Genomic DNA, 17,696 nt, shown 5'->3' with positions numbered 1-17,696 from the left:
TGAGAGTAAAAGTTGCAGACCCCTGTCCTAGAGTGTCCTTGCTAACAGCCAAAATATATGAAAACACAATAGTTACCACTCTACACATTTCACAACAAACCTACAGTAAATGTCCCTGACGTCCCACCTTCACACACAACCTCATTTGGACATCCACAAAAAAGCTACATAACCTCCCACTTTTCTATAGCAATAAATACTTCCTAAGGGCACTGCACTAGTTATAATCAATGCATTAAAATGTAAATGTACAGATGCTAAAACTAAATCGTAAATGCATACAGAAGCACATACAATCATCGCAACACTATATGAATAAAAGTTAGTAAAATTGTAGTGGAATTTTAGTAATTGGGAATGTAATTGTAATTGACTTTCAGGGGATAATAATTGCATTTTTTTTTGGTAATTGGAGAAAATTCCAGTTTATAATCATAAGTGAATTGTAATTGAACATGGAAAATTGAAAACAGAATTGTAATTGAAAAATGTAATTGACCCCTAACCCTGGTGTAAGGTGTAAATAGTGTTGCAGTAATGGGTGGGGTCAGATACCATCCTTTTTGTCGCCAGGGATGTTTTCACTTAGTTTAGGTTGCCATGGCAATGAACAAGAGTGATGTTAAATGGAAACACCCCACTGTCCAGGCACCTAATTACGACCACCGACCGCCGCCCCCCCACCAGCACCGTCTACCAACCCCCACACCCAGCCACCCTCCTCTCTCTCCTCTAAACCAAAATAACTTCACCAACCATCTGTTACTGGGCGCACAGGTCTACTGTTGCTTAGGAACAAGTCAGACACTGGCATTCATGTGTGCATCCTCATATGAATATATCTTTACACACCGTTGTGCTTACAAACAGCCATGAGTAACAAACACTTTCTTTCAAAAGTTTGAAGCTCCGCATCAGCAACAAATTCTTCATTTTGAGAATTTCAGAGGAAATAATGACATATGGCAAATATTAAGAAACTTGTGAAATGTGTTCCCTAAAGTTTCCTGCTCTTTAGTGACTTTGTGACACATTTTCTCATTTGTAAACAGGGTTGGGGTTAATTACATTTTTCAGTTATACAATTACCTTTTCAATTATCCATGTTCAATTACAATTCAATTACGATTATGGTGACCAGCATTTTTTCCCAATTACAATTATTTTTTTATCCTCAGAAAGTCGATTATAATTACTAAAGTTCAATTACAATTCATCACAATTACTAAGTCATAAAAATAACTTAATAAAAGCTAAAAATCCTCTTGTGTTAGCTTCCTAAATCAGCTGTAAAACACACTAAAAACAAATATCTATCATCTAATTTATTTCCTATCTATTGGTTACCTTGTTAGGCTTCCTAATCAATGAAAATATAGGTTTTCATATTTTTGGTGTGAGCGTTTGAGCCTTTTCTGTGAATACTCCTAGATTTCATTATTAGAAAATTATAAAATGTGGGAAAGCTTGATATGAAACATATTTTAATAATTGTTAACTACATATGGGTAGAACTGTACATAGAACTGTAACACGGCTCCCCAGTTTTGCGGTAAATTATAATCGACAATTTCTATAGAATTTCCATGGCAATTACAATTACAAAGTCAGTTATCTAAACTCAATTGCAGATAAATTACAATTACAATTACAATTATAATCACGCCATAATTGTAATTATTATCAATTATGGAATTACAATTATAATTGCTTGGAAGACGGAAGAAAATGGCTAATAAAAAGGCAGTTGGATTTAAAAAGTGTTTTTAAGCCAATAAGTTAAGCTTGAGGTAAAAGTTGTTTCTGTGGAAATCGCGGAGCAGCAGCAGCAGCACAGCAGCAGTTAGCCTAGTGAGATGCTAATGCCTTAAACAGACAGGACACGGGAAGAGAACTATCCAAAACTATCTCAGTTCAAAGCTAAGATCAGCTGCTACTCCTGGCTTATGAAAGACAAGGCTGTGAAATACGTTCAAAAGTAGGGAGGATGCAAAGTTATCCATGGCTGTTTTCGACAAATAAAAGGTAAGTACGCTCTTTTAATTTTCTGCTCTGGTGCTGATTCTTTAGAGGAGTTACCTATACGTTTGAAAGTGTCAACATTTTGTGCGTTTCATAGACCAAATGACTAAACATCGCTATTTCCAAGCTGGAACGGCTGCACAGTCTCACTTCGCTGTAAGGCAGGAGGAGGCCACACCTTCTTCCAAAAGCACATTGCTGCTCTGCCTCTGTTCCCATAGCATGTTTTTATGTGTTTGCGCATGCGCAGTGAGTTCCCCAAGATGAAAACCATTTACGTAAAAAGGCAGCTCTCTACGCCGCCTTTGGACGTAACCGTGCTATGCTAAATGCTATGCGTAGGTTCACAGTGCATTAGTGAATTGATCCAGCGTTGCCGCTGCTACGTTCTCTTGATAGTGGGCGGGATAACACTACAGGAAGGATGACAGCGCAAGAGACGATAAAGAAACTTTGTTTTGAGAATAAACGACAGCTTTTAAAAGATGGGAGACCAACGCATGAGCTACCAGACCTTCAGCAAAGGTAAGGTCAGAACATGTTTCATACTTTTCACAGTGAATGGAACAAAAGGAAGGATTGGCTTTGTGGATACGCCTCACTGAGGCTGTTCTGAGTTGTTGTTGTTGTCATTTTCTCCGTGTTTCTGTGTTTCCAACACAAACAACAGATGTGCTGCCGTGTCATGAGATATATCTTGTTGGGAGAGTATGGAGGCTATATTAAATAACTGCTTATGGTTCTTTAATGGTGTTTTACAATGTTGATTTTGTTTGATTAACACTTGTCAGGAGAAACATATGAAATTGTCATTGGTGGTCTCGATTTGCAACGTGCCTACCCAACCCTAGTGGTCACGGCACGTCACTGTTAAACATTTAGGTTAATTGGTTGTTTGTGTTTACGTGATATCATCAGCCCAATTAGTTAACAAAAAGCGCTTTAAAAGAACACTAGACAGAACACTGACAATAACGCAGATTAAAAAATTGGGGCAGGCCATTCTTGCGCCTCCCTTGCCACCCCCCAGTTTGAGAACCACTGCTCAAGGATTAGATGTAAGAACAAGCTTTTCCCTGTCACACGGTAGCAAATTAAACAAACTGGTGTACATGCAGCCAATTAATTTTCACGCCACTGATTTGTATGGCTCATGAGATTATCCGTCCCTTTTGTACACAGACGCCACTGATTGCTCTGTTATCATTTAATATTTGGCAAGAAAGTAAGGCGAACACAAAGCCCAAGAAAAGTTTTGCTGCTATAAGCTGCTCGCCAGACAGCATCAGCATTATCACAAATTCTCATGGAAAAATAGCCAATTAATCTGACAGAGCCTCTTCCTGAGAGCTGATTATTTTCTACTGATGCAATGATGTTTGTTACGGTAAAATCCAATGGTGATACTCACACTCAGTGAGACAGTGGAAGGAATTTCTGCTCGAGGTGACAACTTACAGCTGCAGGCTGTAGGTTTGACCTCTGATTTCCTCTAGCAGTCTAACAGCATTGCTTCATGGCACTAATGTTTTATGCCTTCGAAACTTGTAATACAAATATTTTTATTTTTTTCAAGTTTAGGGTAATTTTTTATTTAAAAAAATAATAATAACCTTAAATTCTAATGTATGTAATGTGACAGTGAGTCGCAGAAGTGAGTGACAAGTGAGAGATTTGCATAATGTTTGACTGTGCATAGGAGTCTGCAGGTCTGACAATGTATGATATTAGTGCAGTAGTTTTAAATGCTAAGCCACAACTAACTGTAATGACTATTTAACTAAAATTAACTGTTTTAACTATGTATTTACTGTGTAACCCATGCAATGCATATTTGATGTAATGCCAATAAAGATCTATCTATCTATCTATCTATCTATCTATCTATCTATCTATCTATCTATCTATCTATCTATCTATTATTACCAGAACACCCATCTCACAGACCTGAAGGATGTGGATAGATGATGAATGATTATTACATGACGTAAACAAAGCATTTTCTGTTAGAAAACATTTACTTTCTTCTCATTTTTGACTTTTTGTGAACCACTTGTTATGCACCAAGGAACGTGCATGACTTACACCACCACTGTCATTACAGTTTTTCTCAGTTGCTTTATTGGCACATTTCTCAAACTTCATTCTCACCATTTGCACAACAGTAAATGCATTTCTTAAAAGGTAATATTTGTGTCAACTGAACATTTCATTGCCATCCGAATGACAAGTCCATGTGTCACTGTGTAGGGAGAATACAGTCGAAATACTTAGTCATGTTGTCAATACGACGGTGTACTCTGGAGAAATGCTTGGATGTAAACTATGGTTAAAGTTGCGATGTAAATTTGAAGTTACACCTTAGTGTATGTGGGACATTGATTGTAAGAGACTGGACTTTTACACTTTGTCCTGTAATTTGTTGATGGACCATGTCATAGTGATACAGACAGGCAAAAAAACTAACCAAAAACTAAAGTAGAAATGTAAATATATGGGGACAATCTGTTTAGGGAAAACTGCACATCTACGTCTGAATGATTGAGGATGTTGTTCTCCCAATATTTGGCTCCACCCTTGGACCAACCTCGGCCATCTCAAGCCCATGTTTGAGAACGTGGTCTACCTTTGTAGCTCTTATCTCTTCAGGAACGTCCATATGTCCTCGGCCTCTTCTGCCTATTCCTCTCTTTAGCCTCCCAACTCCTCTTCCTCTTCTCTCTGGCTGATACAACCACCGTCCAATTCCTTGTCCTTCTACTGTCAGATGTTGTAACATTGTGATGTGTTTTGGTTGATCTAATGCTTCACACATTTCTTGTTGTTCTTGTTGGGAGCAATTTACCAATTCAGGACAGAATTTGAAAAACAGGGAAATCTATAGAAATATTCTTAACATACTATGACAACATGTTAAACCATTCTGCATGTAAAGACTATATAACACATTATACACACTATATAATACATTTTGTTCAAAATGACATAAGCAATGGATAGTATTTAAAACAGCAGAGAATCTTGCTCAATCATTTGAATGGATGTACCAAAGTATTTGAAACGTGTTTGAAGAGATAACAAACTGTTCTTTTGATGTGCACAAGTGACACAATGATGTGAACATTAACAAGCGCAGTAGTTTCGAGAATTTCATTTCTGATCTGAGGAATGCACCAAAGCGAACTGAGAAAAACTGTAAATAGTTTACTTTGTCCGTCTGTAAGCTATCAAGCTTCTTAAACAGATCACGTTTCATTGCCATTACTTCCACATATACTGTACATCTGTAATCATAAACACGTTCAGCAAAGTGATGTTTACCAAACTGCAATTACAGTAAGCAGGGTTTAAGTTTAATATCTACTCTATCACAGTAAATGTGTTACTGCTGCTATTTCTGATGCACGCGTCATACTTTAATCAAGTCTTATTAATTTTCTTCTTTTCCAAGTTACACCTCTCGGTGCCTATATTGGTCCCTCTCAAGCCTTCTAGTCACTGTAACGGTTTCCTCAGCAACAATTTGAAGGTCTATAAATACCTCTCTGTTTTGTGCTGCTTTACAGTGCAGATGAAAATCTATGGCGTGTTCAAAACGAGTTCTTCTTTAAGGGTTTTGAATGATTCATTGACAAACATTGGAGTTTAGATAAACAATGTAGAGGTTTTCAGGTATTACTGATGTGCATAGGTGGCGTGTAGATTTCAGAGGAGGACACGTCAAAGAGTACCTTTCCTGATCCATTTGCTGTAAGCATTACATTAAAAGTAATAGTTATCCAAGAGGGTCCACTTTCAATAAAAACTTCAATTTAGGTCAACTTTAGGCCTGGAATGTAGTGAAAAACATTCTGTACCCATACCAGGAATAAAAGATTCAATGATCTGATTACATTTTAGACACAGTCGTAGTCCATGTTTTTCCAAACTTTTCTTGTTGGACCTCAAGAAGATTGAGGATGAAAAGCAAAATACACTTTTTCTATGTTGTCATGTTTTTTTCTTTTTTATTATTGTTTTATTTTAGTGTGTAGTGCAGTGGTTCCCAAGCTTTTTTGGATTGTGACCCAATTTTTTTTTCTTTCTAGAATAACTTGATCATGTTTGTTATGCTGTGTAACAAATACAGAGTAGCTATATTGGTGACAATTTTTGACAGCTCACATACTTTTATACTGCATTTTATTCATTTATTTTATTTTTCTTCCTTTGTCTTTGTTCTGCATTTTATTTATTTATATACATTTTTGAAAGAGTGAAAGTATAGAATACAGTTGTTTCAGATTATGTATTGTGTTTTAATTTGAAAAATAAATTGAATATATTATTAATCAGTATTTTTTTTTTAACATTTACTAAACATTTCAGGCGACCCCACATGGGGTCACGACCCCAAGGTTGAAACACACCGGTGTTATGCAATATCAGAAGCCACCTGCCGTTCCCCCTATGGTGATAAATGGTGGCGTGGTCTTGAGGGTGGACCTCATCATTACTTTAAAACGCACCACAGACTTGGCACAAAGGAAGCCCTCGCAGACGCGCACGGGCGCACAGGAAGATCCTGTTTCATTTGAGGGGAAACGCCGCTTTGCACTGTGCATACCGTGTTGGGAACTCAAACCAAGCCTGAAAAAGTTTGAGTTTGTGGATTATTTCATTTTTTTTTTAACATTTACGACATGCAAGGGACTTTGATGCCTTAAACCTGAAGATGCGGACGTGGTTTTTACGCACTTTGCCAAAGCTCAACGTTTATTAATCTTTCTGGACTTGCAAAGCTTGTTCATTTCTTCTCAATTTTGTAACAACACGCATGTCGCAAAGTCCTGCTTGTTTCCGTGGAGAGACTGTGTTCTTACCGAGTGGAAACGAGAGTCTTGTTACTTTTTTCCTCCACGAGAAATCATGAATTTCCCCCTTTTCAACATGACCCAAGACGCGCTCTTCAACGGGAGCCAGACTTTCGCAGGGACATTGGCCACTTATTCCGAGAACACCACGGACACCGTGGTGACCGGGGACGGTGGAGGTTCTCTGGTCCTGTTGCAAGAGGAGCGCAGACTCTTCGTCATGCGCGTGGTGCAAATCGCGGTGCTGTGCGTCTTGTCGCTCACTGTCATCTTTGGCGTTTTTTTCCTCGGGTGCAACTTGATGATTAAATCCGAAAGCATGATCAACTTCCTGGTGAAGGACCGAAGATCCTCCAAAGATGTGGAAACAGTCATGATCGGGCTCAGCTAACCAAATGAGACCAGGATGGAACCGGAGGAGGTCCGGTGCGTGGATGTGCTGCACATTCCAAGATCTGCATCTGCATGGACTTGTCAAAGTATCCAAGTGTCCGAGTCAGGAGTGATATGCAAAAATGTTCAACTGCTTCCGAAAAATGACTGGAGGAAAGTAGCTCGAAGACCAATGTGTGTGCGTAAAGTTCGTGCGTAAAATTCCGACAGTGTTTACACTTGAACCGAATCGTTTAATATTTTTAGTGAGTTTATTATTGCCAACTTGAACAAAACTATATGAAAACGTTTACAAGCTGTTACCTCAATGTTTTTGACCGTTATTTATGATAGATCGATTATTATAACGATGTCCAAAAAGCATGATTGTGTATATCTTCTATCTCGTTCAATAATCCCTGCCATTTTCTCTCTGTGATGGAAATGTGGGTATCTTTATAAAATATATCGTTATTGCTTCGTTTGATGAATCCACTCAAGATACTGAACATTTTGTCGGATTTTTCAACATAGCTGAATCAGCTTTGATAAAGTAAACGTGGTCTTTTTTTGGCATGCTCGCTGAATGATTTGTTAAGTGAAAACAGTTTTGCACTATGGAAACTAATGCTGCATGAAGTTTTGTACCGGAACCTTTAACTGCAGCATGGAAATAAAATAATGAAGGCTATGTTACGTTTTTGTTATCTATTAAGTAAATTAATTACATTTACTTAGGTCTCAACTCGCTCTACAACAGGTGTCAAACTCAAGGCCCGGGGGCCAAATACGGCCCTTTAGAGCATTTCATTCGGCCCGCAGGAGAAAGTAAAAATGATGGAGAAGTCATAAATCATTATACAAATTACCAACTAATTTAGTTGTAAATATTTCAGTCCCTCCAAATGCACAAATATGTGCTTATATTACATATTGGCAGTCATTTTTCATTGCAAGTTGTTAAAAAAACAAACAAAAAAAACTCTTAACTTTTCAAAAGTCCCGTAACTCTAAGTTTTCCCACAAAATATCTTTGAAAAATTGGTCACAAATTTAAGGAAATTTAAAGTAGAAGCTGCAGGTACTGATATCGGTCACTTAACAGTCATTTAATCTGCCAATTGCAGGCGCCCGGGGAGCAGTTAAGGGGGTTAAGGGACTTTCTCAACATCCCACAGTAGTGATGGCCACAGTTGAGATTCGAACCTGTGACCCTCGGATCACAAGTCCGCTTTGCTAACCACAATTGTTCATTTGAAAATTTCTATTTGGTCCCTGGACTAAAATGAGTTTGACACCCCTGCTGTACACTGTAAACATGCACACACACACACACACACACGCACACACACACACACAGACAGATTGGTGCCATAAATCGATAGTTCTGAGCTTGCATGTTCTCTGTGAGGTGGTGTGTGTTGTTTTCCTCTGAGATCTCTCAGAATTTAAAACAGTTCAGCCATCTTTACAATTCCCCATTAAACAGGCAATTAAGGACACCTAAGACCTATGATTACGCCTTGCAGTATCAGTTTCACCAATCCAGGTATTACAATGGTCTAATATACTTTTTTCCCCTCAATTTCTAAAATCCTTTCCTTCACTGTTTCACAGCAGTGAGAAATTTCACAGCACTTCTGTGGCAGGTGCCAGAATATTAACTTTCATTGCATGTTTGTTCATTTTCTCACCCTCCTCTCTCTCTCTCTCTCTCTCTCTCTCTCTCTCTCTCTCTCTGTCTCTCTCCCCTTCTCAAAAGCAACCAGTTTTTTTCATGAATATTTTAGAACTTGTTAGGGGAGCTGGGGCAGATGAATCCATACAAACACACCCATGCATTCACACATGTGGCCTTTGACCACACAAACATAGGACACTGATGTGTAAACAGGGCACAACATTTCACCAAAAGTATTTGAGGAAAAGAGCATTAATAAATGTAATTGATCAGATAAATAAATGTTATTGGTATAGAGGACAAGTTAGGAGCTCTTTTTTGGACAAAACAGGTGAGCAAATAATCAGTAATGTGCTAATTTTGGCAGGAACAAAATATCTTAATCCATCTTAATGTTATAGATATAATTATATACATTTGTGAATTAAAATAAGTGTTTTTTGTTCAGTCATTGAATCCAGTTGAGTATATATGTTTATGACACTTTACAGTGCAGATCAAATGTTTTTTTTTTTTTTTTACCCCAGGCATATATTGTAAAGCCAAAACAAAATGATTCCTAAGCAAAGGACTGGAATATTCTGTAAAAGTCAATAATCTTCTAACCTGCGTACATTTTATGGCTAAAGACACAATTATAGGCAGACCTAAGACATGCTAAAGGGATTTTAACTCTTGGGATCCCTCTGGAGGAACTGGTAGAAGTCACAGAGAAGACCATTTGGGCTTCTCTGCAGGGGATCTGGACCCTCGACCTGGAAAAGTGGAGGACAACAGAATGGCTCCAAGAAAATAAAGAATGAAATAAGGCTGTGGTAAAAAGCTTGGGAGAGCATCAACAGGATGTCCATTAATGGGTTTGACTCATAAAATACACTGTCCAATTATGTTTTATCCCTAAAAGGTAAAGAGAAAGATTCACTTAACCTATTAGTTGTTTTTCTTTCAAATTCTTCATGTACAGCCTCACGATCGCATATTAGTTTGACACATCCAATAGGCCTGGCTGCATGTGACAACACATGTTATTGGAGATGAGGGAAATCAGACCAAAACCATCACTGTTTGGTTTTATTAGAGGCTTAACTTCAACATACTACCATGTTCTGCTTGGCAACCTGGTTAATGTATCTTTGAATAACTCTATAGTACAGATAAAACAATAAAACTATGTCTACCAAGACTTTTGATATAAGCAACTAATAAGTGCTGCAATTTATTCAAAAGTAATCAAAGTCACTTTAAATGATGACTGTCTGTGTTAGCTTTAATTTATTTATTTATTGTTGTTAAAATGATAAATACCGTCTTCATTTATTTATTTAGCTTCTATTATTGTATTGTTTATTTTATCTTCATTGCACTATTTTTTTGGGTTTTTTCTGTGTACTGCCTTCTGTTGTCTTTTTTTATTGCACTTTTTTCTTTTTATTGAGACGTCATTATTGCAAACTTCCCCACTGCGGGGCGAATAAAGAATAAAAAATGCTCCACTCTATTTCCATGATTAGTTTTTGTTGGCACACATTCAGTGATTGTTTGCCTTATGATTAACTATTACCAAACAAACAGGTTATAATATAGTCAGCTGCAGCGGAGGCTTCAGATTAAGTGGAGAACATACAAACACTTGAACCAAGCAGATGTTGAGAGGAAAACAGTTTCATATCACAGTTTGTACAGCATGGGGCCGGGGCCGCAGATAGAAACCACATCAAGCTTAAAGTCTCTATTAGAACCATCACAAAAGCTGAATTAAATTGAAATGGTCAAATGCACCATAAAGCATTGTTATTTAGATGAAATACTTCTTCATCTTGGAGATTTCGCTTTTTACCTCCGGGAGTCATGAGAAACTCAAGTATAGTAATAGTGTTATTACCATGCAGTTTAAAAGGTAAAAATTAACTGTTAATAAAAATAACATGCATGCGAAATGGCAAACTGATATTTCTAAATCAAGTTTTAATGGAATGTACGAAGCAAACCTGAAGGCGTTCATCGCTTCCAACCTCTCCATAATTACATAATCATTAGCTTCATTATCTGAGCAATAGGGAAACATTTTCCAATGAAGGAACTAACAAAAAATAGGAAGTGTGTTTTTTTAAAAATACATATATATAATGAGAGAAAATTAGCAATGAGAAAGGCTGACCTGGGCCATAGGGTCACAAAAATACACAAAAAGTCTATTAATGGACTAATATTAGATCAACACATGAACATGAGACAGCACAATGGTGTATAGCATATCTGCCCCATGGCAAGAATTTGCAGGGTTGGACTGGGACAAAAATAAAGACCAGATTAAGTCAGTGATGCTCAACATGTGGCTTTTTATGTCTTAATTTGAATTATTATTCCCCCAGAAAACCATAAAAGAGGGAAACTTTTTAACCCCTTTTTACTTATTTCCTTTGGCCATTTTGCAACTTCCTTTGTCCCAATTTTGCTCCTTTTCAACACTTTTTTCAGACTTTAGCTCTACCTTTTACCAATAAATGTCACTTTTTTCCCCCTACATTTTCGCCTCTTTTTCTTCCACATTTTTGCCCCTTTTCACTGTTTGCCACATTGTACTCATTAAAACTTTCCTTTGCCATTAAATACCACCTGGTTCCTCTTTATTTTCCCATTTTTTGGCCAATCTAGTCTTGACTGCTTTTGGCCCATTTTAGCCACTTTACACCCACGCAGAAGACTGGATCGGCCCACTTCGGGTCAACGGCCCACTGGGACGATGCCTGGTATGCCGAATGGCCAGTCCACCCCTGTCCTGGGTTAAAAATTTGGTTCTGTGAGGAGTTTGCATGTTTTCACCGAGTACTCTGCTTCCGCCTACATCCAAAAACATGTTTCAGAGTCTCCCAATTGACCGTAAGCGTTAATAGAAATGAGAGTGGTTGTCCATACGTTTTCCCTGTGATGAACTAGCACCCTTTCTGGGGTGTACCCCCCCTATAGTGCCCTTTGATTGCTAGAGATAGGCACCAACAGATGCCCGCGCAACCCTCAACAGTGAACAAGTGGGTCAGATGATGAACGATTGAAGGAACATGTGCACCCTTAACCCCAATCAACATGTATGCACGTATGCTAATAATATCACTTGATGACTTTTCATTTGCTTTTCATGAAAGTGTCATTACTGACCTTTTTACAACACAGACCTCACAGGAGTTAATGAACACTGAGCTGGCTGTAAATTCACAACAGCGCTTATGGTGATTAGGCCAGAGGTGGCATTCAGTAGTTTCCAAGGAAAGCTCTCCCCGTAGAACTCAGCTTTGAGTGCATGAAATCATAAAATATATTTTGTTAAGCTCGGCTTCCTATGTAAGCATGTAAGCTACTTTTGAAATCCTTTTGTGAACACACAAAAAGAGAACTTCTTTGTAATTCAGCGTGGGGATGACGTGGCTTTTCTCAGCCACATTCAAACCGTTTCTTATGGGGTGTGATCGCGTTCAGCGGAGGATCGTACAGCAATGCACATTAAAATACACCCCATGTACCCCCAGAATGACTGCGCAATGATGTTGCCTGATATTACAGCTTCTTTGTTGCAATAAAACACTAAAATGATGGTCAATCTCACCGTCATCTCTCACCTGTGTGACTTCCATTGAGGAAATCAATTCCTCGTTTAGTCAAACACAGCACGTTTTTCCATTACCCATAGAAGAATAAAGCGGAAAAGTCAGCGACAAGTGCACACACACACACACACGCGCACACACACCCGCACAAACACAAACCTCCATTAGCACATCGACAAAAGGACACAAATGTGTTTTTTTTGCTATTCTTAGCTTGAGTGTGAGCATAATGAAAGAGTGAGACTGCCTACTTTGTGAAGAACCTCAAGACATTCTTACTAAATCTGCCATCCAGTTCTTTGATTTCTCCTTTTGGAATAATGTGAGTTTTCTTCTTCTTCTTCTTCTTCTTCTTTTTTTTTTTAACATTTCCACCAAATGTGCTACCACTCTATTATTTCTTTTCTTCTGTGTCTTATGGCTTACATCTGGCACTGGTAATAAGAAGTGCAGTCATGTAAAAGTGAATGAAATTAGGAGCTAAATGTGAACAGCGTTAGGATATCGGCAGATTTGTAAAAGCAGTGATGGCACAAAAAAGGTCGTTAAAGCAGGGGTTCCAAAATTTTGCTGCACAGACCCTTAACAAGAGGAACTGTCCACCGTTCGTCTCAACATCGGGGGTGTCCAAACTACAGCCCACCATCCAGTGTTAATTGGCTCACAAAGGATCTAACAATTATGTGCCCAACATAAAATGTGCATTGGTAAAGTATTTCCTGGTTCAATTAACAACAGGTGGAGCTGCCATGACCAAATAGTTCTAAAAACTAAATATATATACACTATGTAGTATACATATATTAGATACGGTAGTGAGTGTTATAGCATTAACTTTTTTTATATTGTCTTTATGCATTTAATCATTATAAAAGTTCAATTATTTTTTTCATTATTATCATTAAAAATACAAGATCGTGACACTTTAGCAAACTAGTAATACTTTGCAATTAGATTAATACGCAAGTGAGAGTGTGCAGATGTACTAAATCTAAGTCAAAGATAGTCTTCTAATGTGTTCAGAAGTACTACAATACACAGTGATCCACCTGTCCTGGTGTTGGATTAAATACTGGAGGGCTACAGTGGTCTCTACTGCAAAAGTGTGTTTTTCTGTCAAATTCCTGGAAAAATTAACAATAAAGTTACAGAAGGTATTGAGAAATGGGAGCTATAAACAGCTGTCCTATTAATGTGGAGGAGAATCCAGGACTAAGAGAGGCGAGTGGAGCTGCTTCGGGGACTTATTAATAATTTATCCAGCGTGAGGATGACAAAAGCGCTGTTTGTGGCATTAACATGTCAACCGATTGTCTGTGTCATGGCCTTGACTGGCTTCTGCAGCCGTTTGCTTTGACTGTGAGTGACTCTACAGAGCGCCACATTGCAGAAGCCTGTGTGCAACCCTTCCGTGCTGGGAATAAGAAAAGGAGTATTGTATTGGTACAAGATTGTAATTATTATTGTTTGTTGTGTAAATAGAGAGCAGCCCTTTCCAGTAATGTAGACATGCTGCTGGGCCTCAGCACCTGAATGTAAAAAAATACTATAGTTTGTCTGAACAAATGTGAATGTTCTAAGTTCAAACTTGGCACCAGCAGACTTCTGAAAAGAAGCAAGCGGGTTAAAAAAATGGATGCATATATAACAGAATGGCCTTTAAGAAATTTTCAAAACTTTGAAATTGCAATTAGATGAGTATCTTTATTTAACTGTTTTGAGAGAGGTTGAGAAAAACACAATTTCTGTGCAATAACTTTATGATTCAATGTTTTGTTTATAAATTCATAAGATGTGATTAATCAGGGTTAATTATGGTCAGATTTGCAATTATTTAGTTGTTTTTTTTTAATTGATTTGCACCTCTGACATACATATAAAGTGGCCTTCACATTTATTTCCATACATGGGCCTCTGTGAAAATAATCTTTGAATGAAAAACAAAGCTTTTTTGTGTTTTCCTGAAACATTTTTACCTAATTGTAAAAGTGCAATTTTTTTTTTTTTTTTACCAAACATTTAAAAAGCAGAACTAATAAATCCAAACACTGGTTTGTGTGTGAGTCATTGCAAACAATATGCAAATAAGCACTTAGTATTCACAGCCTCGGGTCGAGATCTCACATTTGCGGTGTAGTGTAAAAAGCTTAATCATAATCAAAGAAACAGATGTCTTCAATGAGACGGAAAGAAAAAGTGGGAAAGTCACTGCTGGTGTAATCTTTAACAGCACAGGTGGCCAAACAATCTGATTCTGCGCTGCCAGTATGATGCACTCAGGGAGGAAAAAAAGCATTTAATCAGTTTTTTTTTACATTTATTTTTTAGCTGAAGTATCCAACCTGCTGGAACGTTTGAAAAAGAGAATAAAACCAATGATAAATCTCATGTACTCAACATTCATTGTGTTCCGTTCTTATATCAAGCCTTGTGTAGCAGCTCTGAGGCTGTTTGCTGTGGTAAGAGAGACTGAGGACAGCAAGACATGATGACCTCAGCTTGGCAGCCTCAGATGGAATGAACCATCAGGGGACCAATCAAGCCTTCGATAAACTAAAAACAAACATCCAACCCAACTGCAGCTCATTTTGTCTGAGGCGTATGGCATTAATGTCCATCCTATAAAGAGTGTGTTCTCTCCACGGGGCAGTGGGCGTCGTCTCCCATTGATTTTCATTGGAAGTCATTTGTATCCACCATAAAGATGTGTAAACATTGCAACTCGTCTCCGTCAACACACTTATAAATAAGCAGCCAAAAGCAACATAATTGGTGTCTGTGGCTACATACTTTATTGTGTATTAATATACTCATAGAGACGTGTTAATTGGCTCAAGTTGGTGGTAGGCAATATACTGAGACAGCACAGCCACAGGAGGAGATGGTGGAGGCGGAGAAGGAGGTGCTGAAGTTGCCTGTCTGTCACTCAGTGCTGCTCCTTTGGGAGGGGAGAGGAAAATAAGGAGAGTCATGGGAGATTGTTTCATTGTCTTATCTTGTGCAGCTTCTCCGGTTCTTTCTCCAGACATGCCAGCAAGAGAAAGAAAGAAATACCAATCCCCCTCCCTGGCCCTTCTTTCATTCTATTTCGGCTCCGTCGTGTCACTTTTGTGTGCGAGATGTCATTTCCCCCTCCTATTCAGTATTACGAGACATCACTGGAGAGAAAGCATCAGAATTTTTGCTCTGCTGAAGGGGTTGAGGTGACATTTGACACTGTCCGTTAAAAAAAAAGCACCCACTTACCCTGATAAAGGATTTAGCAACTATGTTGAATGTGTAAAGACAACCTTTCTCCATGTATCTACACATATTTATGCAGTTTAGGTAATCACTTATGTACCAACGTCTAACCAGGCTCATTGTTTTACAGCAGTTGTCAAAAAGTTGGTTTGAAAGAATGGACTGTGCTCTTCTGTGACATAAACTATCCAGACAAACCTCAACAAAATGACCGGACACACATGTACAGCTACCCCGTCTTAGCGACTTGCAGGTTGCTGTTGTCATAGGAACGGGGGAAAGGTAATGGCCATGTTCTTGAGCGGATGCTGCTGGGAGTGAGGGGCAAAAAAGGGTTAGAGGAAGAGTGAAAGTGAGTCAGACGTTTGGACTAATGATAAAGGCATCCTAAAGAAATTGGACATTATACAGTTACAGTCTTCCAACAAGTCCAGTAAACATCACGTCAGCAAAGAGAATTTGGAACCATGCTGTTTGATTTTAAAGCAGAGCATTAGGCTAATGTGCCCCTGTAAAGCAGCGAGAGCTGCAGGGCCTCGCTATGCGTGGGATTTTCTTACTATAGATCAAATGCATAGATTGCCAAAATGATGAGCTCCCCCTCTAACCACACAGATCACAATGTCTGTGCATGTGTATGTGTGAATGATTGAAAATGACAGAGGAGTGTAAATAATCCATTCAGAGGAAAACCTGCATGTGTTTATTTCTATTTCATCCATCAGCTCTGCTAATAGCTTTCCTCCAAAAAACTCCCCATCATAAAAGGTTCTCAACATGTGAGAGACAAGACCAAGAATAGGTTACAAACTGGTTTTTCAGAAGGTAGCAGATATGGGCCCAGACAAAAAAGAAAAACTTGAGAAAAATAAAAACTAAAAAATATTGTGTTTATAATTGGAGGTGGGAGTTACCTATTGTAGACAATGAAAATTTAGTTTATTTTATTCAAAGAAAAAAAACTTTCAGCAAGACATTGCACTTTATTAATCCCGTTGGAATAAAATTAGATTATTAAGGTTTTCTTCTTCTGATTTGCACATTTTTGCTCAAATCTTGCTTTCCTATTTAAGGGTGCAGTCTGCAACTCTCATAAAAGTGACTTTTTGTCATATTTGCTAAAGCTGTCACTATGTAAGGACAGCTTTACATGAAACTAGTTGTTTGTGTGAAAAAAACAGACTCAGGCAGATTACCAGAATGCACTGCGACCGAGCAGAAAGAACCAATCAGAGCCAGGATTGTGTTTGATGGACTGTCTGACAGCTGTTGCTCACAGTTCCCGCCCCTTACCCGGGGCTGTAGCACCGTGTTTTTTTACAGTGTATGGTCTGGAGGAGTAGAAGATGGAATTAGCGACTTTTCTGCTTTAAAGGTAATTACTGCTGCTTGATTTACATTATATTTGATTTGTAATTGTTACACTAGAACTCTGTAGTGCATGTGTTGTTCATGTGTGCGCATCAGCCTCCATGTGGGCTGCTTTAAGTGACACTGTGTTGTTGCTGTTGCTGAGGTGTGTGCACATTGAGAGAGAGAAGCGCTGCAGTAATATGCTTTTAACAGAGCATGTTATATCACTGTGATGTTGCTGTTGGGCTAACGTTAGCTTGTTAGCTCCTCTGAGGGAGGGACTTTGGAAAGTTTGGAGGCAGGGCAAGAGGGCAGCGGGGAGGGAGGGAGAGAGAGAGGGATCTGATAGTCGTGGGCTGCACCTTTAAGTTTGATTCTTCTCTTATGTTCCCAAGATGCAATTTTTAGTTTGTGATTGAAGGTTGTTCTTTACAAGTCAAGAGAAAAAACTTCCCTCTCCCGTCATAGACATTTTTATATTTTTGGTTTTAAATCTTGTTTATTTTAGCTGTGAAAGGCTCTTTATCATGTTGGGTGATATATGTTCAGTTGAGAAGGAGTGCATTTTAT

The 17,696-nt window shown here is 38.4% G+C and overlaps 1 protein-coding gene across 1 annotated transcript; it reads left to right on the top strand.

Moving 5' to 3' along the window:
• Nucleotides 1-6,498: 6,498 nt before the first annotated feature.
• rprml (reprimo-like) lies at nucleotides 6,499-7,938 on the top strand. The gene has a single exon (XM_028455417.1). It carries the CDS (start codon nucleotides 6,931-6,933, stop codon nucleotides 7,264-7,266), a length of 336 nt encoding a protein of 111 aa, XP_028311218.1. The 5' UTR covers nucleotides 6,499-6,930; the 3' UTR covers nucleotides 7,267-7,938.
• The last annotated feature ends 9,758 nt before the right edge of the window (nucleotides 7,939-17,696 follow it).

Source organism: Gouania willdenowi, chromosome 8, assembly GCF_900634775.1.
Source record: "Gouania willdenowi chromosome 8, fGouWil2.1, whole genome shotgun sequence".
Lineage (NCBI taxonomy): Eukaryota > Metazoa > Chordata > Actinopteri > Blenniiformes > Gobiesocidae > Gouania > Gouania willdenowi.
Note: the sequence above shows the minus strand (reverse complement) of the source record. Positions and strands in the feature narration are given on the sequence as shown.